This window comes from Zonotrichia leucophrys, chromosome 17, assembly GCF_028769735.1.
Source record: "Zonotrichia leucophrys gambelii isolate GWCS_2022_RI chromosome 17, RI_Zleu_2.0, whole genome shotgun sequence".
NCBI lineage: Eukaryota > Metazoa > Chordata > Aves > Passeriformes > Passerellidae > Zonotrichia > Zonotrichia leucophrys.
In genome coordinates, this window is record NC_088186.1 from 1,004,489 (window position 1) to 1,028,537 (window position 24,049).

At 47.1% G+C, this 24,049-nt stretch overlaps 1 protein-coding gene across 1 annotated transcript; it reads left to right on the forward strand.

Moving 5' to 3' along the window:
• The first annotated feature begins 4,447 nt into the window (after positions 1–4,447).
• Positions 4,448–23,202, forward strand: PSMB7 (proteasome 20S subunit beta 7). The gene is made up of 8 exons (XM_064728081.1): positions 4,448–4,585; positions 4,716–4,809; positions 4,961–5,058; positions 5,351–5,491; positions 6,011–6,126; positions 12,087–12,145; positions 22,400–22,551; positions 23,036–23,202. Exons 1-8 carry the CDS (start codon positions 4,524–4,526, stop codon positions 23,145–23,147), a joined length of 834 nt encoding a protein of 277 aa, XP_064584151.1. The 5' UTR covers positions 4,448–4,523; the 3' UTR covers positions 23,148–23,202.
• Positions 23,203–24,049: the final 847 nt, after the last annotated feature.

The window sequence follows — 24,049 nt, forward strand, 5'->3', positions numbered from 1 at the left end:
GCAGAGCTGCCAGAACTCTGCAGCCCTTGAGTGCAGAACCTGCCTTGGTTTCATCTCCTGTGATACACTGACAACTACAAGACATCTCAGCTGAGAAGAAGGTTTCCTCTGCAACCCCACACTCACATTTCTAATGCAAAGGATCCTGTTCCAGTGCTATTTTGCTTTCTAACTTGTTTGTAGAGTTAGATTTAACCAGGGTTTTATTTTCTTGTTTTTGCTTCTCAAATGCCCGCAAGTCTCAGCGAGGTTTGTTTCAGCAATCTCATGTGGACATGCCAGCCTTAATCTCACTCTTGCAGGCCCTTGCCATTGTGTGGGATGAAAGCCCAGCACAGAGCCTCCCCGTTAATTGCCAGCTCTCTGTTCCCAGTGACAGGTGTATTGTCTGGAGGAACAGACCCAATTGTGTCCCTGCTCTGTGGGACATCAGCTGCTGATATTCCAGAGCCTTTCAGGGAGCTCGGGCTGCTTTTTTAGTGCCATCATTTACAAATCTGTGTAGCCCAGAAACTTAACAGAAAAAACAGGAGCTGCCTGTGTTACTCATCTTTTTGGTGTTGCTTTTTTCCTCAAGCTAGCTACCCCTAAATCTCCCATCCTCCTACCAGCAAGACAGGGCATTTGGTTCTGATTCTCTTTGAAACACTAAATCTTTCTGATACCTTTTTTCCATACTTTTCTAATGAAGGGGTTTTGCTGGTTTAACCAGACACCCACTGTGCATCTGCTTGAACCTGGAATGACAGCTAGGAAAACTTCTGCAAACAGTCATCTCTGTGAGGTGTCAGTGGGCACAGGCTGAGGTCACAGCCATCGTGGGGAGACGTTCCTGCCCTCTGGAGGCCCTGAGGAACACCCTCAGCAGGGATCTGGACTTGGGGGACAGTGGCTGTGCCTGTTTATTGAGCAAAAAGGGGAGCTCTGGTGCTCAGAGTGAGGAGAGGCAGCAGCAAGAGAGCTCCTGAGAGATGAGAGAAAACATACAAGAGCAATATCAGCCCCAGATTGCATCTGTCTTTCCCGTTTTTCACATGAAAGGCTAAAGCTTTCCATACGTGGCTGCTGCGCAACAGCAGAGCTGCAGCCACCAGAAACACAACAGACCAGTCAGCAGATGGCCCAGCCTCCTCTGCAGGAGCCTGGCACAGAGAAGCCATCTCTGCTGGCTTTCATCACGCCAGCCACCAGGCAGGAGGGTCCACAAACAACTGGCAGAAGCAGTTCCACACCACTTTACAGGAGCACAGATGCTGAGCAAGGGGAAGCACGCTGTGTCCCACTGAGCCCGGGGTCTCCACGGCTTTGGAGCTCAGATAACCCAGGTGAGCATTCCCAACCTGGACTGGGATCCCCCCTCAGGTGCCTTTTGCTGGCATCCTGTCCCATGGAGGGAGACAGTCTGCTCTCACATCTACACCCCTGCCAGGAGCTGCTCCCATTCAGAAAATGGCTCTTCAGGAGCTCTGTGCAGCTTCCTTCACATCTCACCTCTTGTCTGCTCCGGCTCCAACCTCTTCTTTCAGTTTCAGAGCAATGAGGGCATCCTCTTGGACTCAAACCAACACTCCATTTCCTCTAAGGAATTTAAACATGTCAAACAAGTCTGCTTTAGGGAGTTTCAGTGTCAATGAAGAGGATCCCAGTAATCTCACCTTCTGTCCTGCCTGGGCAAACACTCGCTCCATTAGCTTTGGTTTAACCACAGGTTGGTAAAGTTTGAGTCTGTCTAGTTCTGATGCTGTCAGAGTTGTATTGAAATTCTTCTGACAGATCCTTGGCTTGCAGCTCTTTAACAGATCGTTGTTGAGGCGAGATGTTTGAAATTAGAGCGGTTTGGAGCAGGAGAGACACATGGTGCATTCATTCTGCAGTTCAGCCCTTCTCTCCCTGCCTGGCTCCTCTCCTGACACAAGTTCACCTTGGGACACTGCAGGAGCTGCTGTTTGGGGGTCAGGAACACACAGCAGCCAGGAGTGTGCTGGCACGGGCACCAGGCACAGCCTGGTGAGGGCCAGGAGCACCACCAGGGCTCTCCCTCAGGGCCAGTTTGCTTTGCCTCTGACCAGCTCTAAGGAAAACCTGTCCTGGGCAGGGCTGGTGGTGCAGAGGCCAGCCTCACCCCGTAAGACTTGGCTTTTCCTAACTCCTTCATTCTAGAGAGCAAAAAACTGCTGGTGATTTCCTGTAGTCACCCTGCAACAGCCTGCTTGCCTCGCACACTGCAAGAGCAGGTGCAAGCTTCGTGGAGGAGAACCACACTGAAGATCCTGTTAAACATTCCAACGTGTCTTCAAAAGGTCCAAGAATTCAAGATGTCATTTGTCATTCACACTTTGAGAAAGCACCGAACACAAAAGTGGGAAAGCAGGCAGGTTGTCAGTGCAGGCACCAAAATACCTGGGAGTCTGTACATGACACACAGACAGAGCTCAGCACCTGCTGAGATAGCACCAAACATTCTCCCATCCCAAGCAAGTTTTACAAAACGTGTCTGGGGCGCTATTTAACTTCCCTGTCAGATGTCTTGTAGGATGACAAACCTGGAATGCAGCTTTGTTAAGGCTAGAAACAGATTTCAGGACTGCTTAAAAAAAATAAAGGGAAAAATTTGCATTTTTCAGGCATGGGTGCAGTTCATTGCAACAAGCTGGGGTGAGTTCTGAGGTGTGCAGCCCTCTGAGTGCTCTCAGATGTGTAACAAGCATTTCTTTAAAGATGGGACCAGAGAATTAAAAATTGAACCTGGCACTCTCCGTCCCAGTGTTTATTCTTCTTATGGACTTTTGAACTTGCCCAGCTGGTCAGAACAGCAGCATCCTCCAGCCCTGCACAGAGGGGGTGCCCAGGGACACCTCCTGTCACCCTCCATGGCCTCAGGGACACCAAGGGGCTCAGGAGGCCATCAGCAGACACTGCTGGCTGCAGCGCACACCAGCTTTGCTGTGTACAATACTTTGCTATACAAATACAGCCGGTGTGGAAAAGCCCATGGCAGACCATCAGAGAAGATTTTATCCTTCACACCATCAGTTGTATCTCCACCAGTGGCACTGGAAACAGGCATCCCAGGCAGCTGAGGGAGAGGCAGGGCTGTGTGAGAGCCTGAGGCAGGCGTTTCCCTGCGCTAGATGGAGCTGGTGGTGCACAGGCTGCCTCTGGAGCAGGGAGCAGAGGCACCTGCACATCTGCAAGGGCCAGCCCTGCCTACCTGCAGGGTGGGAGAGGCTCTCTGCTCCTGGAAGGTAAAACAATAATTGTGGGACATCTGCTTGGTTGTCAAGGACCAAAAGGGAAATAAAGCTGTTGTCCCCTCTAGCTAAAACCTGCTGTTTCCTTTTCCCCAGACTCCCCACCACCAACTGCTCCACAGTTTACATGCCAATCCAATTTTGATGCCTGTAATTCACCCCAGAGACTGTTTATTTTAACTTTATCAAGTGAAGAGAAAAACAACTGTGTTAGAATGAAAAAAGAGCATCTGGCAGCAGGATATTCCGTCTCTCAGACAGTCTCCCAGCTTTACTGGTGCACAAGAACATGGGATTTCAGTTACCCAAGGGCTGAAAGGAGGGGAGATGAGCGTGCAGAGCACAGGTTCTCTGGGTGTTTACCTGAAGGATGGTCCTGCCTGGTCTGGTGGCTTTTTTCTGCAAGATTGGCGCAACCAAGAGAGAGGCTGGGGTTTGGATTTCTTCCCCGTTTTTGTTTTCTCCTATTGGCATGTGTTTTTGAGCATTGGAGGAAAAAGTAGACATTGCCCAGTAGCTTTGCCCACCCATCCCGTTTTTGTTGTTCATCTGAAGAACACCTTGATGGAGAACAGTAATTTTTCAATAATTAGGAGGGACAGTGCAGACATGCAGGTCTGGTTTGACACAGGGGACCCTGGGTTCATTTTCCTGCAAGAGAAAGGGTGTCAAATAATTAATATTTAATATTTTGAACAAATGGCACTTTTTTTTTAATCAATGAGGTTTTTAATTTCAGACACTTTTAATATCTAGAAAGCAGCTGTTTGTGAACTTTGGAAAAATCTCACTCTCTGCCTTGCTTTTTGCACATCCTTTCTGCAGATGTTCCAGAAGTTCTGCTCTCTGTGGATACATCTGAACATTCCTTTAATGGTTCGGGACACTGGAGGAAAAGTTAAACTGGACGCTGGATGTAGTTTATTCAGAAAGCGCTAAATTAATTTTAGAGACATACAGCAGAACTCCTGCAATTTTGAAAATGGTTTTTTGTTTGGTTTTTTGTTTGTTTGGTTGGTTTTTTTGCCACAGAACCATTCCATTGCCACCACGTCGGCTTGGGGTCGGCTTGGGGTCGGTTTTGGGTCGGTTTCGGGACGGCTTTGGGTCCGTTTCACGCCCCGCCCGGCCCCGCCCATCTTTGCCACGCCCATCTCTGCCCCGCCCCTCAGCGCGCGGCCCCGCCAGGCCCCGCCCCTCAGCGCGCGGCCCCGCCGCCATTTCGCTGCCCCGGAAGCGCTCGCGCGCCCCCCCTCCCGTGCCCGGCGGAACATGGCGGCCGTGTCCGTGCTGCGCGCGCCCGCCGGCGGCTTCAGCTTCGACAACTGCGCTCGGTGAGGCCGGGAGCGGCACGGGGCCGGGGCGGGAGCGGCACGGGGCCGGGGGAGCGCGGAGACCGCGGGGCCGGGCCGGGCGGCGGAGGCGGCACCGTTCCGCCCGGCCCCACCGCCCGCTGTGTTGCAGGAACTCGCTGCTGGAGGCCGAGCTCGCCCAGAAGGGGCTGCGGGTGCCCGCGCCGCGCAAGACCGGCACCACCATCGCCGGCGTCATCTTCAAGGTAAGGCGGGCGGCGGCGAGGCCGGGCCGGGCCCGCGGCGGCCGCTCCGCGCTGCTGAGTCAGCCCCGGTGTGCCCGGGCCCGGCCGGCCCGGCCCCCGAGCTGCCCCCGGAGGAGGTCGCGGCCTGGGGAATAATTCTCTCTTCCTGCAGGATGGCGTCGTCCTCGGAGCGGATACGAGAGCGACTGAGGGGATGGTTGTTGCTGACAAGAACTGTTCCAAAATACACTTCATTTCCCCTAATATCTAGTAAGTGTTACAGTGCTTTGTTGGGTAGTAAATTGTTTATTGGGTGCGTTATTGCGTATTAGCGGTGTTCTTTACTAAGAGCAAATACTTAGCTCTGTTTCAAAATGGTACTTTATTAAGCAAGGTTTGGGGGTTCTTGGTATTCCCTTTACACTTAAGCAGGCTCTCTTGTTTCTCACTCTCTGTGTGAGAACTTAATTCCCTCAATTTTACAATGAGAAAGTTTCTGTTTGTTGCCTGAAGCGTGGAGGTTTCTGTATCCTTTTCCTCACTTGCTGATGACGTTCCTCAGCTGCTGCGGTGCGGGCACAGCTGCAGACACCGAGATGACCACTCAGCTGATCTCCTCCAACCTGGAGCTGCACTCCCTGTCCACGGGCCGGCTGCCACGAGTGGTCACTGCCAACAGAATGCTCAAGCAGATGCTCTTCAGGTAACTGGGGGGTTTCTTGTTCATTCCCTGTGCTGGTAGAACCACCAAATAATGCTTAAGGAGTGTCCTATCTCAGCCTGCTTCACCTTCATAACTTCAGGACTTCTTTCATAATTGCCCTTTGCTTCTTGGGCTTGTTAACTGAGATGGAAGAGAAACGGAGTCTGTGGTGTTTTACAGAATTATGCAGCAATCACACAACAAAAATAGAAGGGTATTAGTTTAATACATAATCACACCCATGAAAACTGCTGCGTATCCTTGTGGTGAGAAGGCTGGACCAGTAACAGAGTAATGTGCAAGCTTATAAAGTTGGGAGTGATTTGCAATAGAATCACTGCCTCAGAAAGTCTGCTGGACACTGAGATAAGCCATATTTTAGTACATTTCTCACCTATTGCTGCCAGCTGGTGAAAGCAGCCTGTTCAGTGCAGGGCTGCACCCGCTGGCTGGGGAGCAGTTCCCAAGCCCTGTATGGTGTTGAGCAGCCCCAGACTCACAGACAAACCTTGCTCCCAGGTACCAGGGCTACATCGGGGCCGCGCTGGTGCTGGGGGGCGTGGACGTGACGGGCCCCCACCTGTACAGCATCCACCCCCACGGATCCACCGACAAGCTGCCCTACGTCACCATGGGTGAGTGCTGCTCCGGGGCCCGGGCACGGAATGCCTCGCACTGGTACCTACAGGGCTTTCACTTAGAGCCCCTTGTGTGCTGGGAGCTGGGTGGGCATCAGACCACAAAGATAGAGTTGTACCTGGGTTTATAAGGCAGGTGCCCTGTTCTGTTTGCTCACATACGTGGGCTGGGATAAAGCTCAGCTGCCAGGAAACTGGTATTGGGAATGTTGCTCTGTGTGTTCCACACCTTAAAGCACAAGAATTGTGGGATTCCCAAAATCTTGCTGAAAGAAAAAAGAAAAATTCCTCAGAAACTTGATTTGCAGGTTGTCCCAACTCGTGGTTTGTACAAATTCACTTGGGGAACTTGTGTATTGTTTGGAAGACTTGGGTTATTTTAAAAGGAAGCTTGTATTTGGTATAGCCGTGGAAGTGTAAGGGAAAGTTCAAATAAATATATCAGAGAACTAATGTGAAAACAAACTGTGTCAGATTAGCAAATCAGCCTGTGCCTGGTGCAGCTTTTGAGCTGCTTCTGTGGTGGGGAAATACACATTTATGGATTCTCATTAATATTTTCTGTTTCTGGCTGGCATCTTTGGCTAGAACAGCTGCTCAGGAGGCGGCGGCGGTTCCTGTTCTCGCGGGTAGCGGTGTAGCGAGGCCGGGCTGATTAACGCCCGCAATTAGCGCCGGGCCGGGCTGGGCGCTGCGGCGGCCGCTGGGTGGCGCCGGCGGGCCGGGCACGGCGGGCCTGCCGCGTGACGTCATCGGGGCCGTGAGGGCTGCGGGGCCACGGAACGGGGCAGAACGGGGCTGCGGAACGGGCCCGAGCGGGGCAGAACGGGGCCGCGGAACCGGCCCGAACGGGGCAGAACGGGGCTGCGGAACGGGCCCGAACGGGGCAGAACGGGGCTGCGGAACGGGCCCGAGCGGGGCAGAACGGGGCTGCGGAACGGGCCCGAACGGGGCAGAACGGGGCTACGGAACGGGCCCGAACGGGGCAGAACGGGGCTGCGGAACGGGCCCGAACGGGGCTACGGAACGGGCCCGAGCGGGGCAGAACGGGGCTACGGAACGGGCCCGAGCGGGGCAGAACGGGGCTACGGAACGGGCCCGAGCGGGGCAGAACGGGGCTACGGAACGGGCCCGAACGGGGCAGAACGGGGCCGCGGAACCGGCCCGAACGGGGCTGCGGGACGGGCCCGAGCGGGGCAGAACGGGGCTACGGAACGGGCCCGAGCGGGGCAGAACGGGGCTACGGAACCGGCCCGAGCGGGGCAGAACGGGGCTACGGAACGGGCCCGAACGGGGCAGAACGGGGCTGCGGAACCGGCCCGAACGGGGCCACGGAACCGGGCCGAACCGGGCTGCGGGAACCGCTCAGCTCTCCGCACACGCTGGCTTTCCTGCCTCAGTTTTAAAAGCTTTACATCACGGCCTGTCGGGAAATGCTGGCAGCTCCTCTTTCCCTCCACAAAAATAGCACGGTAGCAGGCTTAAGTTCAAACGAGGGGGCAGTAGAATATGGGAGGGTTGAGTTCAGTGTACCTTAAACTTCGGTTTGCTGCGGGCAGTACCAGGTGTGTGTGGTTCTTTTTGGCCACGCTGTCAGACAAAGCCCCTCTCAGCATCAGGGTCCTTCACCTTCCCACCCCTGGTGCCCTGGCACTTCCTCCAGTGACCAGCATCTGTTTTAGTAAAAAATTAGGTAATGCATATAGGTGAAAGATAGAATCGAGACAGCAGAAAAACTATGACAAGTCAAATTTAAGATAATAGTTCGAAGTGTATTTCAGTCTTACTTAGACTAATCTAAGTAAGATTTGTTTTTTGGAGTATTTTATCCCAAATGTTAGAAAGGCGGTTTATTAAATCAGGGAAGGTGTGTATGGCAAATTAACTTCTGGAAATTAAATAGGAAAGGTGGTTGAGAAGTTGAGTTTTATTTTGGTGTGCCGGTCTGTCTGGATGGACAGTGGTGTCCTGCCTTGCAGGAGAGATTTAAAGGGTACACAGTGCTTACTCAGGAGCAAGAGCATCAAATTAAACTGTTTATGCTGACAAAGGACAAAATTGGATTTCAGCAAACGATGCAAGATTGTCTGATTGCTTGGCTTGTCTAGGAAAGCTTCTGGCCAAGGCTTATAATGAAATGCATGCATAAAATTAAAGCCCTTGAAGTGTGTAGCTGAGCTTTTGGAAGCAGGCGGAGTGCTCAGGAGTCTCTGGTGGCCAGAGCTGCTCCCCTGGTGCCAGTGGTGCTTCATATTCATAAATCAGCTCTTCATTGCAGTGGCAGTGTCGTGCTGCAGAGCAAGAACTCCCACTGCTGGGAGCCAGCCCCCAGCCAGGAGCCAGCTGAAAAATGATCCCAGTCCAAGGGGCTGCCGAGATCACGGAATTCTTACCTGGGATGAGCAGCAAATTGAATAACAATGAGTGCCTGTGAATAAATGCCCTGTCAGGGAGCCTTGGCAGTGATGGATGAGCAAGTGCTCCGTGTTGCTCTCCAAGCTCTGCACATCCTCGGCTGTGGCAGCAAACAGGTCCTTGGGTGAGGAGATGGACTGTACCTGGCAATGAGAACTTGTCTTCAGTGAAGGTTCTGCTGAAAAGATCCAGTGCATCTGCTTTAGGAAAGCTCCTGCAGTTCTAATTCACAGTGAAAATTATTGTGAGCTGCACTTTGCTATGTGTCAATAATTATCTTTCACTTAAAATCAATACTGAAGTGGCACAACTGCTTGAGTGAAGACCAGATGGTATTTTTAAAGTCATTTTATTAGAGTTGCATGCAGAAAATTTAACACCTTGGTTGGCAAAAATCAGGAAAGCACCAGTGTTACTTAATGAAGAGAACAGTAAATTCTCTTATCATTTCATAACTTACCTGGTTCATACTGAAAAGCATTTGCCTCAGAGTCGTCCAGCTTCTGTAGTTCTGTAGAATTTGTTTGCAGTCAATATTTTTATGTATGTAGGTATTAGATTAATGCTTCTTGAATATTTGGTTCTGAAGTGTAGCTTACTGCAAATATACGCAAAGTAAATTCTTTGGAATTGAGATGGCATTTTTTACTTGATGTCAAGTGTAAGCATTCTTTGAAGATAGTGGATTTTAAAGATCTGAATGGATTTCTTCCTGAGTGCTATATAATACAAATAAATTATGACTTTGCTAATTATCCTTTACACATTATCACACGGCTTTCCTGGAGGTTTTAATGGATTTGGGGATTGAGCTGCTGCTGAATGTGACCTGGTAGTGGCTCAGCTCAGTTACCGTGTGTATGAGGTGGGGAATCCATCCCAAGTTAATGGATGGTGTTTTGCTGTGTTTGGATTTTATCCTTCTCCAGACTTTATGTTTGGGAATTGTGAAGCTTGTTTCTGCATAAAGGCAAAGCATGCTTGTTAAAAATGAATTATTGGTGGCCACTGAGTGCACGGACAAGAGAGCAGCTGTTTCCCCACACACAAACAAGTTCTCCATAGACCCTTAATATCCAAGTTTTCTGTGTTTTTATAGGAGCTGCAATAAGAAAGCCGTGCTTGCAATGTTTACTTAAGTTCCCAGTTTTATTGCCCGCTCTCCTGTCACAATGCAGCTTTCAGGGGGCAGCTGGAGAGGCTGGAACATTGGGGGCTGTTTGGAAGGCCAGTGGGGTGGGACAGGGACACGGATGCTTAGCTGTGCTGGGAGGCTTCTGCTAAAGGAAATTTGAAATGTAAGCTTGTTTAGGATTTATAAGCACTAGAGAAAAAATGAAGCAAGTCTATTCAGCTGTTCCAGCTTCCTGTTCTGCTAGAACCTCCTTAGGATCTTGATTTTCAGATGTAAATGTCTCCATGTAGGTTTAATTAAGTTAAGACTTTAAACAGCTCTTTGAAAATTTACATTATAGGACTGTCTGGATTTATTTATTTAAGGTTGATACTAGATTTGGCATTTATTTGTGTCTCGGTAACATAGTGAGATAAATAATTAAGTGTAATTCTTTATGTATAAAGGATTTCATGTACTGTAACACAAAATTCCCCCAGCCTTTTTCATTTTTCTGTTTTTTCTCTCTAAGTTACTGATTTCCTGCCCATAGTTCTTTTGGGAACTTCTTAAAAGGAGCTGGAGGAATTCAGCATGAGCCATGTATGCAATTGTGTTATCAATAATTATTTATTTGTCACTAGAAGTTTTAAGAAATTAAGATCACTTTTCCCCAAGTAAATAGCTAATGTAGTAATTTTGGTCAGATATTACATTTTGAGCTTTCTTTTTTTGCACTTTTTCTTGTCTTTGTACTCTGATTTTGTAAACCTTTCCCCAAGACCAGGGCTGTTTCCAGCTTTGAGGCTTCCTACTCAGCTCATGGTCGGCCTTCATTTGGGAATAGCAGGAATGTGGGCTTGGTTTGAGACCATAGCCCAGATTTTTTATCCCTCTCATTAGAAATATTCCTGTATAATTCCAGAAGAATTATAGTTTTATTGTTCAGGTTCCTTTATTTGTTTTGGCACATGCTTTATTTTGACCTTGTTTGAAGGGTCAGTAAAATTCCTTTTATTTGTGATTTGTTCTGTGATATCAGCTGTTTGCATCAGCAGTTCAGTTTTGCTATTAGTTGCTTTAAAATCTTCTTTATTCTCAGTTTCAGCGTTTAAAAAATGGAGTTGTGTATTGCTCCAAGGTGTAAATGAATAGTCATTGCCTGCAATACAAGTGCATACTTAGAGTGTCCTACTGCTTTTAGATGTGATGTATTTGGTACTGTAAAGGTAATGATCCTCAACCACAGCAATATTCTGTAACAGGAATATCTGTCATATTCATCAGGATTACCATGTTCATTGATTTGTGTCTGTAAATCTGCTGTTTCAACCCTTTAAATTTGATCTATAATTGGACCTCCTTAAATGGTTCAGCTAAGGTAGTCTGTATTTTCTCAACAGTGTCACTGTCAGCTTCTCCTTTTTCATTATACATTCAGCAGACTTGATAAAATCAGCAGGACACCTCATTTGAAACTGTTTAATCGCTGCCTTTTGCTTTCACTAAACCATTGAGGTGGTCAAGCGATATACACAAATCATTTTAAATAGGAAATATGGCTTTCTCTGTGACCCAGCTAAACAGATAGCACTATGCAAAACAAGTTAAAAAGTAATAAATGCCAAAAAATCTTCTAATTGGAGTAAAAAATTGCAGGTAACTTTATTCACTCCCCAAAAGTAGTGCTCTCTGAAATATGGGTAGGGCCACCGACAGACAAGAAAATCTTCCTGAAGGCTCACTCTTTCTGAACAAAGCAAGTTTACAGTTTCAGATAGTACCATCCTGCTTTTTGTGTACAAATGTGACAAAAAGCACATTTATAACCCTGCAGTCACAGTGCTTTGGGCAGAGATGGCTGCTGTTCCATCACTGCACTTGTACTTGGTCCTTTCTGGAGAGGAGCGTTAAACTCTGCCTTTGTCTCTGCCACTTTGTTCAGCTGTTATTGCTCATTATTGTAAAAATAATGGCACAGAGCAGGAGCACAATTAACTGTTTAACTGCAGGGGAAATGTGCTGGTGGCAGCAGCCCCTGCCCTGTCCCACTGCTGGGCTGCTCATCCCCAGCCTTGGAGCCATCTCCTCTCTGCAGCACCCTCAGAGAGGGGCAGGGGGGATGGAGGAGTGGGGGCTGCACAGTGTGGCGTTCCCCTAACTCTCTGTTTCTGACCCCACTTTTGTACCTTATGTTCAGGATGGTGAGGAGGAAAGGCCGTCAGCATGGGCCTGTGCTGAGTCTGTGCCCAGAGCTGCACCCCAGGGTTAAATCGGGTTCTCACTCGGTGTACACACTGTACAGTGCAGAGGAAGCTGTGGTGGGCTTGGTTGGTTGGTGCTGATGAGATGTAGTGTATTTGTCTCTAAAATAAAGTGCCATACCTGAATGCAGTGGCTGAAGGGCTGTCCTGGTGTTGTCCCACAGGTTCTGGATCGCTCGCGGCCATGGCGGTGTTTGAAGATAAATACAAACCCGACATGGAGGTAAGTCCTGGCTTTTTAAACCTCAGCCTTTCTTCTCTCAGCAATCCTCATCACCATAAGAATTTAGGAGGTTTGAAATTGTAAAAATTAGGTAAATATGCTCTGGTGTTGCTGCACTTAAAATGTACTAATGTCAGCTTTCTGCAAAGCTGTAAAAATTGACGGGTAAAATAAATAAATTGCAAGAAGCTGTATATATGTATGGGATAACGTGTGATTTGAATGTAGGTGAAGGCTTTAAAAACATACAGCTTACTGGTTATAGTTTACTTCAGCAATTTACCAGCCCCTGCACAGTCAATATTTTTGTTTTTCTGTCCTTCTATCCATCTGTCTCAGTCTTGAAAAGAGAATGCATCTAAAAGTCTTCAGATGCTCCTCATTTTTGTAGTGCAGCTGCTGTGGGTCAGTGATGGTCCTATAAATCTACAGTTCTTCTCTACAAAGCTGGTAAATGAAGTTTAAAATGTGAGATGATCTCCTGTACCTTGGTACATCTCCTGACAAATCACAGTGTGCAATTCCAGCAGATGTTTAAAAAAGCAGTCAACTGGCCCACCTTGTTTTGAGAAGTTTGCCATTGGTTAATTGCTTCAGCATTAGTATAAAGCAGCTCTCCAGTTATCCCTGGCACCTCCTGTCAGTACCTAAGCAAGAGTTGTAGGTGTGCAAAGTTAGGGACAGCAGTGGGATCAGGATTGCTGTGATTTGGGCAGCATGTGAAGGTGCTGGACTTCTGGCCTGAAGTGTATTTACAATTGTTATCAGAGATACTGGAGTATGTTTAATGGGCTCCCAGGTGTCTCTGGGAAGGATCCTCACACCAGATGGCTGATGGAGCCACGAGACAGAGAGGAAGGCTCTGTTTTTCCCTCTCCCCCCGTGCTGCTGCAGCAGTGAGAGCCTCCTTGTGCAGCCTCCTGTGTGACTGTGCACTTGGCATGTGTGCCATCCGCTGCAAACACGGACTGCAGCCCTGCGAGCAGCAGCTCCAGCACAGCGCTCCTCTTTCCGAGATACAAATGGCAAAGAGCTGTGCTCTGCAACTAAAGTTTTCATTTATTCTCAGCTAGCTTTCAGGCTTAGATTTTAAGTCATTTCTTGTGTTAGAGCAACCAAAAAAAGGCACCAAAAACTGGTAAATCTCTAAATTTTCCTATTTAGAAAGGTCATCCTCATTAAACTGTCTTCACACACAACCATAAGTGGCAGCAGATAGTCACTTATAACAAGCCTGTAGAAATGCAGCCTACCAATTTGTTGAAATAGATATTTAGATCTTTGAGACTTGCATGCACCTTAACCCTTCCTTTGGTTTTCCGGGGTAATCTGTTATCTAATAACAGTTCAGGAATTGTATTAACCAAACCAGTGAAGTTTCATGTGGTAAAGTTCAATGGTACCCTTAAACACTTCCTCATATTCTGTTATGGCTGTGAGTTTGTATTTACATTCTAAGTCAGATGTGGGATTTTTTTTTTCAATTAATTAATAAAATAACAAATATTTCTATTGAAATGAATCCAAATTAAATCTGAAACATGCTATGTATATTTTACATAAAACTGGCTACAAAATGGCAATGAAGGTAAAATTGCTGGAGACTCATTTAATAAAATTGGTAGAAAATTATTATTTTTTTCTGTCAAGATCAATGCTCCTTTCTTTTGCACTAATTGTCAGAATAGCTTGCTAGGGCTACTGGAGGGTAGTGGTGTGCTTCAAGACCATCACATCACAGAAAAATGATTCAAAGGCAAACTGTCCTGCACCCTCTGGTATCAACTTGCAAATTAGCATCTGGAATGTAATTAAACAAGCTTAATGAAAGTAGCAGCTGAATACTACTGGAAAAGACAATCAGCTTTTTTGCCTCTGATATATATTCTGTACTATTGAAGCTGATCACCAAACGCATCGTGTGAGCACAGTTAAAAAAAATTAGCATTTATTTGAAGAATAGGAACTGTTTTTCATTCTGTTATGCTTTTGGCATGCACTGGTGTCCCAGGAGAGCCATGCCACAGCAGATAGTGCACAATATTTATAAATCCATGACAGGCAATAATAGCAACTTGAAAAATTCTTTTGCTAGAATTTCAAGTTGAGAGCTGCCAAAAGCTGAGAGGATCAAATCTGCAGTGGCAGCTGCTGTGCCCTACAGTTAGAATCGTAGACTTTGAAGATGCTCAACTAAAAAAAAATAAAAAAATAATAAAATAAAAAAAGACTGCAGGCTTAGCCAATTTTTGCAGGTTTCTAGGGCCCTGGCTCTCTGCCTTTTGAAGATGAGTTGCTGAAGCTTCTCCCAGTGCCTGAGGCATGCTAACACCAGCAGGATGTGTTTTTTTCCATAGACTTAGTGTGTCTTCAGATTTCAGTAGCACATGCTTTGTCAGTGCCAGCTGGGATGGTCCTTCCCTGGCTGCAGTGCTGGGAGAGGATCTTTCCCCGTCCTTCAGGCAGCTCTGGAGATGGATGGTGACGTCCCCGAGCGCCCCTCGCGAGCCTGAGTTATGGAGGCAGGGTTTGTTTGTGGGGAAGGAGGGCTGGCCTCTAGAGGAACCATTATAGATCGCTGAGGATGGGAACACTTTCAGCCCTGAAGGCCTCTAGATGCTTCAAAAATGGAATGCCAAGCACCTAACTACTGTGGAACAATATTAATCTGTCATGTGGGCAGCTATAGATCTGCTTTAAAAAACGTAAGTGGAAGAACAGCACATCTAATGGAGTGTTTCCAGCTTAGATCTTTCATTGGAGCCAATTTTTCTTCCAATAGACTCGCCGCTGGTTTTAAACCTTACGGTCATTTTGTAAATGCATTTGTGCCTTCTGGTGTTAAACAATAGCAAAGAAGTACTTCGAGTCAGTGGATATGGGAAGCATTGTGAGCTGGGGAAAAAAGTCTACAGTATTAAATGCTGGAATTTTGCGTTTATCTATCCTGTGGTGGTTGAATTCCTCAGGAGATGGGGAGGGGGATGTGTTTTCTTCTGGTATTTGATTTCTGGTGTTTGAAAAGTAGAAGCATTTTGTCTGTAGAATTACTTGATGCTCAGTGGGGCTACGTTGTAGACTTCTTGTTTAAGCAAGGAAAGGTTGCTTGTAACTTCATTTCTTTTCTGTATTTCATCAAAACAACCAGATTTAATAAAAAGAGGGTCCAAAAGGAAGAGAATCAGAAGCCTCAGAAAACAGAACTTTTGCAAAGAAAAGAAAGTAAATCTTGGAGTAGCAAGTTAGGAGAAGAACAGGTGGAAGACAGGAGATAGGAGACAGTCTGACAGATATTTATTTCTAGGATAGATCACCACAAAGGTGTGAGATTGTACTTACAGTCATTTCAACCATTTCTTAAGTGTGGCAGGAAATCAAGTGGTGCTGAATAAAAACAAAAATACCCTGGAGGGTAAGAAAGATGAATAAGAGAGGAGTGTTGTGAGGGTGTTGCACATGGAGCACAGACCTCTCGGTGCTGCAGCAGCTGTGCTGTCCCCTGTGTGCCTCAGTGACCCCCCTGCAGTGGGGGCTTTGGCTCACCTGTTTGGGTGGGACCTGCAGGGGCTGGGGGCCATCTGGTGAGCAGTTTGGCAGGCACGTTTGGGAAGAGAGGTTTTTGAGGCACTTCTGAGCAGCCCCTAAGCCATAAGTGAAGTAGCTGAGGAACAGAGCTTTCCTCAGGATGCTCCATGTGCGCTGGGATCTTTGCAGTATCGAAATGCGAAGTAGCCTAATGCAGCTTTTGCTGTGCACCTCTAATTTCAGTAAAAAAATGCATCAGGCACAAAATATGAAAACACGTAACTTTCTTCCATTTTTAAGCAGCTGACACACAGATCCTTCAAATGTTCCTGTGCTCACTTTTCCTACTGTCCCTCAATGTGGTAGAATTATTTTTGTTTATGAGCTAGTGACAACAATGCTGAGCTATTTTTGGGATCTGTCACCGGTCTCTGATGTGCAGCAGTAGTTGTCTCCGTGGCCCCGGTGCCGTGTGACAGGGAGGGAGCGGTGACAGGCTGCAGATGAGCCCGGTTCATTAGCGATGGTGATCAGCTCTGGGCTCAGGTGTGGCAGCCGCCGATCCCGCAGCTGCCACTGCTGCTTTAATGACTCTGCAGGACAGTCACCACTTGCTGCGAGGTTTGGGGGCTCCACTCTGGCAGCAGACAATGGAGATCAAGCCAGACTATGGGAGTTAGGCTGGAGAGCCTGCCTGAGATACTTGAACCCCTGTTGGTGTCAAACACGGAATTAAGTAAATGGGGGGGGGAGATGAGACGAAATCTGACTTGGTGAGCAAAAATCAGGACTTTGTGTTTCTGTGCCTGTGTATTTCATTATCCAGTGACAGCAACTGAGGCTGTTAGTGGCATATCTTCACTCCTTGCTGCCAGAGCTTGTGGCACTGCAGTTTTCAGCTTTCCTGACATAGCTGTGTTCGTGTCTCCTGGAGACAGGGATTTCCATGGGTAAATATCAGGTCTTAGTGCATACAGTCAGCCAGAAAATAAAGGCTTATCATACCTGTTTCTTATTGTTAGGTTAGATCACAATTATCCCGTGGCAGCCTGGTTTCTGCCTGACACGTTGGACAGTTTGTACTGTTTTCATCATCTTTCGCAGAACTGTGCCGTGGATCGATTTCCTTTGTGGAACTAGTGTTAAACAGGAAATCTGGGCTGATTTGGAATATGCCAGCTAGGTATGCTCTGGCATGGTGGGATTGCAGGAGAGGTGTTTTGTGGGGTGCTTTCTGAAGGAATGAAAGCCTGCTTTGTGTGCTGAAGTCGATGGGACGCTGCCGGCAGCACCAGTCTGAGATCCCAGAGATAGCCAGCAGTGCTGCCTTCCAGTTTGCTGATTGCAGACTGTATCAAGGGAAATAAATGTTACCTTTGTTTAAATTGGGCCTTGCTGCATGTCAAAGAGCAACAATTTCTTCACCTTTATGAAAGTAACAGTTAAACTTTGTCCGTAATAATGTAGACAAGCCGGCCAGAAGCAGGGCTCTGTGTTAAGGGATCATTTCCCTGCACAGGGTAGGGGGAGGACAGGTAATTATTTTTGATGCATTTCTCAGGAGCAGGTGTTCCAGTTTAAATTGTTCCAGTTTGTATATCTCCCATAACTGCAGAAGGCAGGCAAAATGTCCTGGAAGATATTTCACATGGCACGCAGCCCGACCATGCTCCCGCGGCGAGGCCGGGGCTGAGGGCAATTGCTGGGAGGGAGCGGGGAGGAGGAGGAGGGAGCCAGCCTGGCCTTTGTGGAGCATTTTGGTGTGTTAGGAAGGATATATTACCAGAGGGCCCAAGGCTGCTTTTCCAAATAAAACATTGACCTTCATTCCCTTCCATCCTTTTGTCAGAGGTAAAGCAGTGGTCAGATGGGCAGAGTTTGCTTTATTTGAAGCCAGACATGTTATTGCTTGATATTATTTTTTTTTATATACAGTAACATAAAGTAACTTTAGCTGTAGTGTTTTGCAGGGTTTGCATATCTGGGTGGCTGAGGGTCGGTGTGTTACTGCAGAGCAGCACAGAGGGGCCAGAGGAGGAGCTGCAGCCTGGCAGGATTTACAGCTCTGGTGCTGTTAAGCCAGTTCCAATTTTGAGAATCAGTTCCCTAAAATCCCATGAACTTTACTAAGTGATGGATTGAATGAGTTTTTGTAATCATTCTTAGTTCAGAGAATGGGAATAGTGTTAAAAGAAATCCCATAGTTGTGAGAAGAGCTTGTAATTTAATTCTGTGCCATCGGAAATATGGATTGTGCTAATCCCCATGTAGGGAATGACATACAGCAACTAATGTTATTGAATAGTAGTTCCGAATCATATAAGTTTCTTGTCTTGGCAGGTAATTTGGCATAAATTGTTAATGTAAATCCAGGTTAGTGGGGAAGACATTATTTTACTAAAAAAGATAAACTGCTGATTAATTCAGTATAGAACTCAATTACAAATTGAAAGTGTCTCTGCGGGACGCCAGTACCCTAAAGACAGCAGATGTTGAATTGATACTCCAGCATATTTCACCCTGGTATGAAATATTAACGTGGTTTATTATACTGGTGGTGTATGATATCAGAGAGGGGGTGGGGATGAGCCTGCGCTCACAGGCAGCTTCCTCAGAACAGGAAAAAACTGTTATCTCTGAGAATAATTACCAGGGACTACTGAGCAGATTATTTGAAAGTTCTTCGCAGAAGATGGTTAGAAAAATAAACATTTACTGACACTTCAGCCACAATGAATCCAAACATAAAACACATAGGTCTAATTAAAAAAAAAAATTAAAAGAGACAGATTGGGTCATTCCTTATTCTAAGGCAGGACTGGAAACACTCTTTTTTGGGGTGGGGGGAGACTTGTTAAACCTGAGTGGTTTAAAGGACCCATGCCAGCCCCTTTCCTGACAGCCAAACCAAATCTGTTCTTGCTGCTGGAGCCTTCCAGCCTCCCCTTACCAGAAACAGAAAGTCCTTTGCTGCTCAGGTTTGTTCTCTTTGGACTCAGAGCAGACTTCAGCATCTTTGCAGGTACAGACTGATCTCCACCCCAGCCCCTCACTCTCCATACGCTGCTGATTCTCTTCCAGACTCTGATTATGCTGCTCTATGTCCTTCAAGAGGTTTTGCTTTCTACCCCCAAATTCCCAACACTCCTTTATCGATTTATTTTTTGTTGCCATTGTCCTTCCTGAAGCTTCTGATTTTTTTTCTTTGCTTCCCACATAAGTCTTGGGGATTCTCATTTTAAGTAGTATCAACTTTTTATGTGATAGTATTTGAAAAAATCTCGTTGTAAAAGACCATTATGGTAAGTATTTCCATTTGTTTATTCTTACAAAAATACTTGTTTATGTTGATATTGTACTGATTGTGCATTGCATTTCAAATCTTTCTAAGAATTGCTTTGGAAAACTGCACAATGCATTGCATCTCTAACAGCATTCCAATGACCTGCAGAAAGGATTAATTTTATTTTGGTAAGAGAAAAAAAAAATAATCAGGAATTTCTAAAATTTTAAAATCTGGAAAAAACATCTCCTGTTTAACTTGCTTGTGAAGTTACAAAATGGGAGGAAATAGTGTTGACAAAGCCCTTGCAGCTGCTCCCTTTGCTGCTGGAGCATAATGATAAACTTGTTTACAGGTTATTAGTGAAGACAGTATTAATACAATGTAGAAGTAGCCTCATCTCCTGTAGGAAAGTCTCTTTTTTCCTTCAGTAGCACTTGAAATTTGGAAATTGCTCAAGTGAGCAGAGAAAGTTGATCCAAGTCATATACAAGAATAATGTGTAAAAGTTGCTCCTTGGTGCTGTTTGGGACTCGTGGCACAGCAGCTGTGAGAGGCAATCCATCAGCCCTGAGTGTCTGCAAACTGCAACTCTCCAGATAACAGGTTTAAAGTAAAGATTTAATACAGCCTCTATCTACTGTGATGTTGCAGTGACAGTTTAAAACTCATTCTCTAAATCTCAGCAGACTTTATAGCCAGCAGTGGGCCCATATAAAGCTTAATGGCATTACAACACATAAATCATCTTTTAAAGATGCTACCAGTAGCGCCAATATTAAATGCAGACAATTGTCTGCGTTATAAATAATTTATCAAACGGCGTTTCAGATGAGCCTTCCATGCTGAGTTATTTATTTTAGCCTGTGCTGCCCCGCTCCTCAGGCAGCCCTGGGCAGGCCCTGCAGGGCTGTGGTCAGTGTAATGAACTGTCCCCCAGCTCCGCGCTGACCGCGCCGCCAAGCGCTGCCGTTTGTCAGGCGCGGGTAAATGGAGCTGCACATTGGAGCCAGGGGACACATGGAGGGCTCTGGGATGGGGACAGACAGATCACCCCATAAAGTGCTGCTTGTCACCGCCGCCTCGCCGTGCACTCCATCACGCGGCTGTAATCTCATTTAAGGAGCGCTGGGGGCCCCAGAGGAGGATATTCCCAGTTAGCTTGGTCTTTGCAACCATAAAGCACGAAGTGCTCCTTTTATATACTCTGAACTTTTAGGGTTTTTTAAGATTAATTATTATAGTGACTCATTGAGGGCCCTGGACTTGAGACTGTGTCAGCACTTTCCTGCTAACCCCTTATTTTGTGACTGTAAGTAGCAGTCCTTGCTGAACTCCGTGCAGGATCTCTGTAAGGAATACTTGGAGTTTTTCTTGTGGCTCTTCTGTTCAGCTTTGCAGATTGTCAGAAGAGGAGCATGAAGCAGCACTGAGGCAGGGTTTTCTAATGGCAATTATTCCACGTTCACAGCCTGAGCTGCACTGTGTCAGTGAAGGAGCTGGGCTCTCTGTGCAGTGGCTGCCTCAGTGCAGTTACAGCTCAGCTCTTCCAACTGCACTTTATTAGGTATTTTTTGAACTATTTTGATAATATGATAGAGTTCATTTTTCAAGCAAATCAGATTTAAATTAGAGGAGTCTGTGAGGTTTGTAGTGTTGACTTAAAAGGACGCAATTAAAAGGAGGAGTGGAACAAACTCCACCTATCTGCTGTAGTTTTCCTAGGCTGCTTTTCTTACACCTAACCCTCATATAGCTTAAAATTACTCTGCTTTTGCTACCACTTAGACCTACACATACTTATTTGGTTTATTTACTTTCCCTATAGTACTAAAATAACCTTTGTCTGCAACAAATTATTGACAGTCTTATGTCAGTTAAGTGAAGAACTACTTGCTTATCAGGATTTTATTGCCCAAAACACTGAAGGAAAGGTACAGGAATTATTTTTGCAGCATGGCTGTATTGTTCTAGTCAGCTCGGTAGGAAGCGTAATTCAATTTATTATTTTTTATAAAGAGTAATAGTTGTGAAGCTGGGAGTGAAGTAAGAATTGCTGCTGTTTCTGCAGTTTGGTGGAGGCTGTGCCCTGCTGCCATGGCTGTTGGCACAGGAATGCTGCCATTGCCACTGTCCGGAGGGGCAGCAGGGAGGGCAGGGCAGGCAGGAGGCAGCTGAGCTGGTTCTGGGCTCCTTGAGCCACACTCGGGGCTGGAGCAGCTGGCACTGCAGCCCCTGGCACTGCAGCCCCTGGCACTGCAGCCCCTGGCACTGCAGCCCCTGGCACTGCAGCCCCTGGCACTGCTGCTGGCACACACTGGCTGTGAAAATGAGGCATTTTCACAGCCGGTGCATTTATCAAATTCAGCGTTGACCCTATCTCTTGTTCCTGGTGTCTGGTGGCAGAAGATTATTCCAAGGTGTGAAACAGCAGCAAAGCAGTGAGGAGGGAGCCTGGCAGCCTCAGCATCCCAGCAGGATCTGCTGGGTGAGCTGAGCAGCCACTGCTGCACAACCTGGGGATGAGTCCACACCTCTGTGTCCATGGATGTGTGCCAGCCTTGCTGCTTGTGTACTGGAACAGGCAGCTCTAGTTTTCAAGTACCACACCTTTGAGAGAAAGTAAGGGGTCCCCATTCTGTGATGTGTACTTTCTAGGCTACTGAAAAGATTTGTGTATGTATATGGTGTATGCATATGTCCATATACATATTTATATGTTTTCCTTGCATTCTGACCCCTTGGCCAGGTGACGGGCACAGGCTCAGTGGAGCTGAGGGTGCAGGATGTCCCCTTGCTGGGCAGGGCTCTCCAAGGCCTGTGGTGCCATGGGAAGGGTGCAGGGCTGGCCTGAGGGGCTCTGGCAGTGAAAACATATCCTTTGACACAATTTAAAATGATACATCAGGAAAGGTTTCAGCAGGAGCTGAGGCCATGTCAGGTAGTTGCTGACGGCCCTGGGCTGAGTGTGGCACTTTGCTGGTTTGGAATAGCCCCAGCCCTGCCCGGGAGCTGCAGGGGGAGCCAGGGCTGCTGGAGAGGCTGCCAGCCCCATCAGTGCTCCCCAGGCTCCACAGCAGCACCGGGCACTGCTGAGGGGGATATGTGATCTTACAGATCTGCTGGAATAGTCTAATGGATATTTTGATGACTTTGAAATGTTTCTTAGATACTCCTGACTGCTGTTGTGTAATATGGGCGCTGTTGCACAGGGGTTCCTTCTAACTGGTAACTGTGTCCTAGTTAGATCCATTATGTAGCAAAAGTTGCTCTTTTGTTTCACTTCAGTGGTACAAACGTAACAATCTCGGCATTTTGACTGCAGTGCAGGCGAGTGGAGGGGTTGGTGTATCATTTATTGTTCCAAGCTCAGCCTCCACAGGCACAGGGACACAGAGTCCTGGGAAAAGCCAGCCCGGGGGCAGTGACAGCTTTTCCCTTGCCAGGAGGAGGAGGCCAAGCAGCTGGTGCGGGACGCCATCGCCGCCGGCATCTACAACGACCTGGGCTCCGGCAGCAACATCGACATCTGCGTCATCAGCAAGAGCAAGCTGGACTTCCTGCGGCCCTACGACGTGGCCAACAGGAAGGGGGACAGGTGAGTGGGGCTGGGGCTCCTGTGGGGTCCCTGCTCTGCCTGGCAGGGCCTGTTTGCAGTAATGCCCAGTTCTGTCACTGTTCCCTGCCTGTAGAACTTTCAACTGCACAGTGCAAAGGAGCGGCTGTAGCAGCAGCTGAACGGAGGCAAATACATTGGTGGAATGATTCTAGAGTTGCAAAAATAAGTAAATTGCTTGTTCTTTGGTTTTTAGCACAAATGTCCCTCCCCGCTTTGAGAGCCCACTGATTTCAATAACCACCCCTTCAGTTATGTGGCAGTGTTTCTGTGAGCAGTTTCCTGCAGTGCTGGTTTATCTGAAACTCTTTCAGTTATTGCAGTCAGTACAGATTTTGCAGTAAGCACAGCTTCTTTACTTTGGACTTTTACAGGAAATGTCTAAAGCTGATCAGTTCTAAAATTTTAAATGCAAGTTTTCCTCTGTACCATCTTCAAGACTAATTTTTCCCCATTTCTTTACTAGGTTTGGTAGGTACAAGTGTGAAAAAGGAACAACTGCTGTTCTCACAGAGAATGTGGCACACCTGGAGCTCGAGGTGGTGGATGAGACCGTGCAAACCATGGACACGTCCTGAGCCTGGTGGGTGCTCAGAGAGCAGCTGGTACAGAATAAAGAGGCTCTGCCCACTGTCTGTGTGTCTGTGCCTGGTGCTGTTGCTGCTGCTTCTCCCCTCCTCCTTTAGAGCAGGGGAGCTCGAGCAGCCCTGAAGGGCTCTGGGACTGACCCCAATGAATGAGCAGGTGAGAGCTGTGCTCCCCTCCAGGCACCACCTGGCACTGGGGGCAGGAAAGGAGCTGCTTTGTTAGCTCACTCCAGGAACAAAAACAGCAGGAGTAACACTGCTCTGCAGAAGTCTAATTTGATAAGTTTTGATTTAATAGAATGTAAGAAAACAGTGAGCATTGGTGGTTCTGAATTGCTGCCCTTGCCCCCTCCAACAGACACTGCTCTCCTGCCTCACTGCAGGGTATCTCTCACTGGGCACCAGGGGCTGCTGCTGTTACTGCTTCCCTCTTTGCTGTATATGCAGGGCACATCCAGCATCATTTCAAGTCTGATTGTCTTGTTATTCACCTCCACTTGGACCTTTAATACTGGACTTTTTGTTTTTTAAACAAAGGTGTTTATTTTGGAAATAATTTTTTTATTTATCTAAAAAGGCACAGTTGCAAAAAATTACCTTTTGAAATACATTTCTTTATAAGCACTACAAATTTCCATGTAGCAAGAAAGTGACCAGACTTCTCCAGATACTCGTATTTGAGCTGAGCTTCCCTGGAAGCCATGGCTCCAAGGAAAGCTGCAGTGGAACCAGAGAGGTTCAGGCTGAACTCTGGCAAGTGCTAAAAGAGCTGGTATAAATAACCAAGCTGGTTGGCATGGAAATGGTGGGAGCAATTTGGTGCCTCCACGACATTCTCCTGCTGATTTAAATTTCCCACATCTCTCCTGAGAGCAGCAGCCTCAACTTTCTGC

What these genes read in the sequence shown, in the direction of transcription:
- PSMB7 (XM_064728081.1), top strand. Translation starts at nt 4,524, where the DNA reads ATGGCGGCCGTGTCCGTGCTGCGCGCGCCCGCCGGCGGCTTCAGCTTC. An exon ending in AGCTTCGACAACTGCGCTCG is followed by an intron (nt 4,586 to 4,715) that starts GTGAGGCCGGGA and finishes GCTGTGTTGCAG; the next exon opens with GAACTCGCTGCTGGAGGCCG. An exon ending in GCCAACAGGAAGGGGGACAG is followed by an intron (nt 22,552 to 23,035) that starts GTGAGTGGGGCT and finishes TTTCTTTACTAG; the next exon opens with GTTTGGTAGGTACAAGTGTG.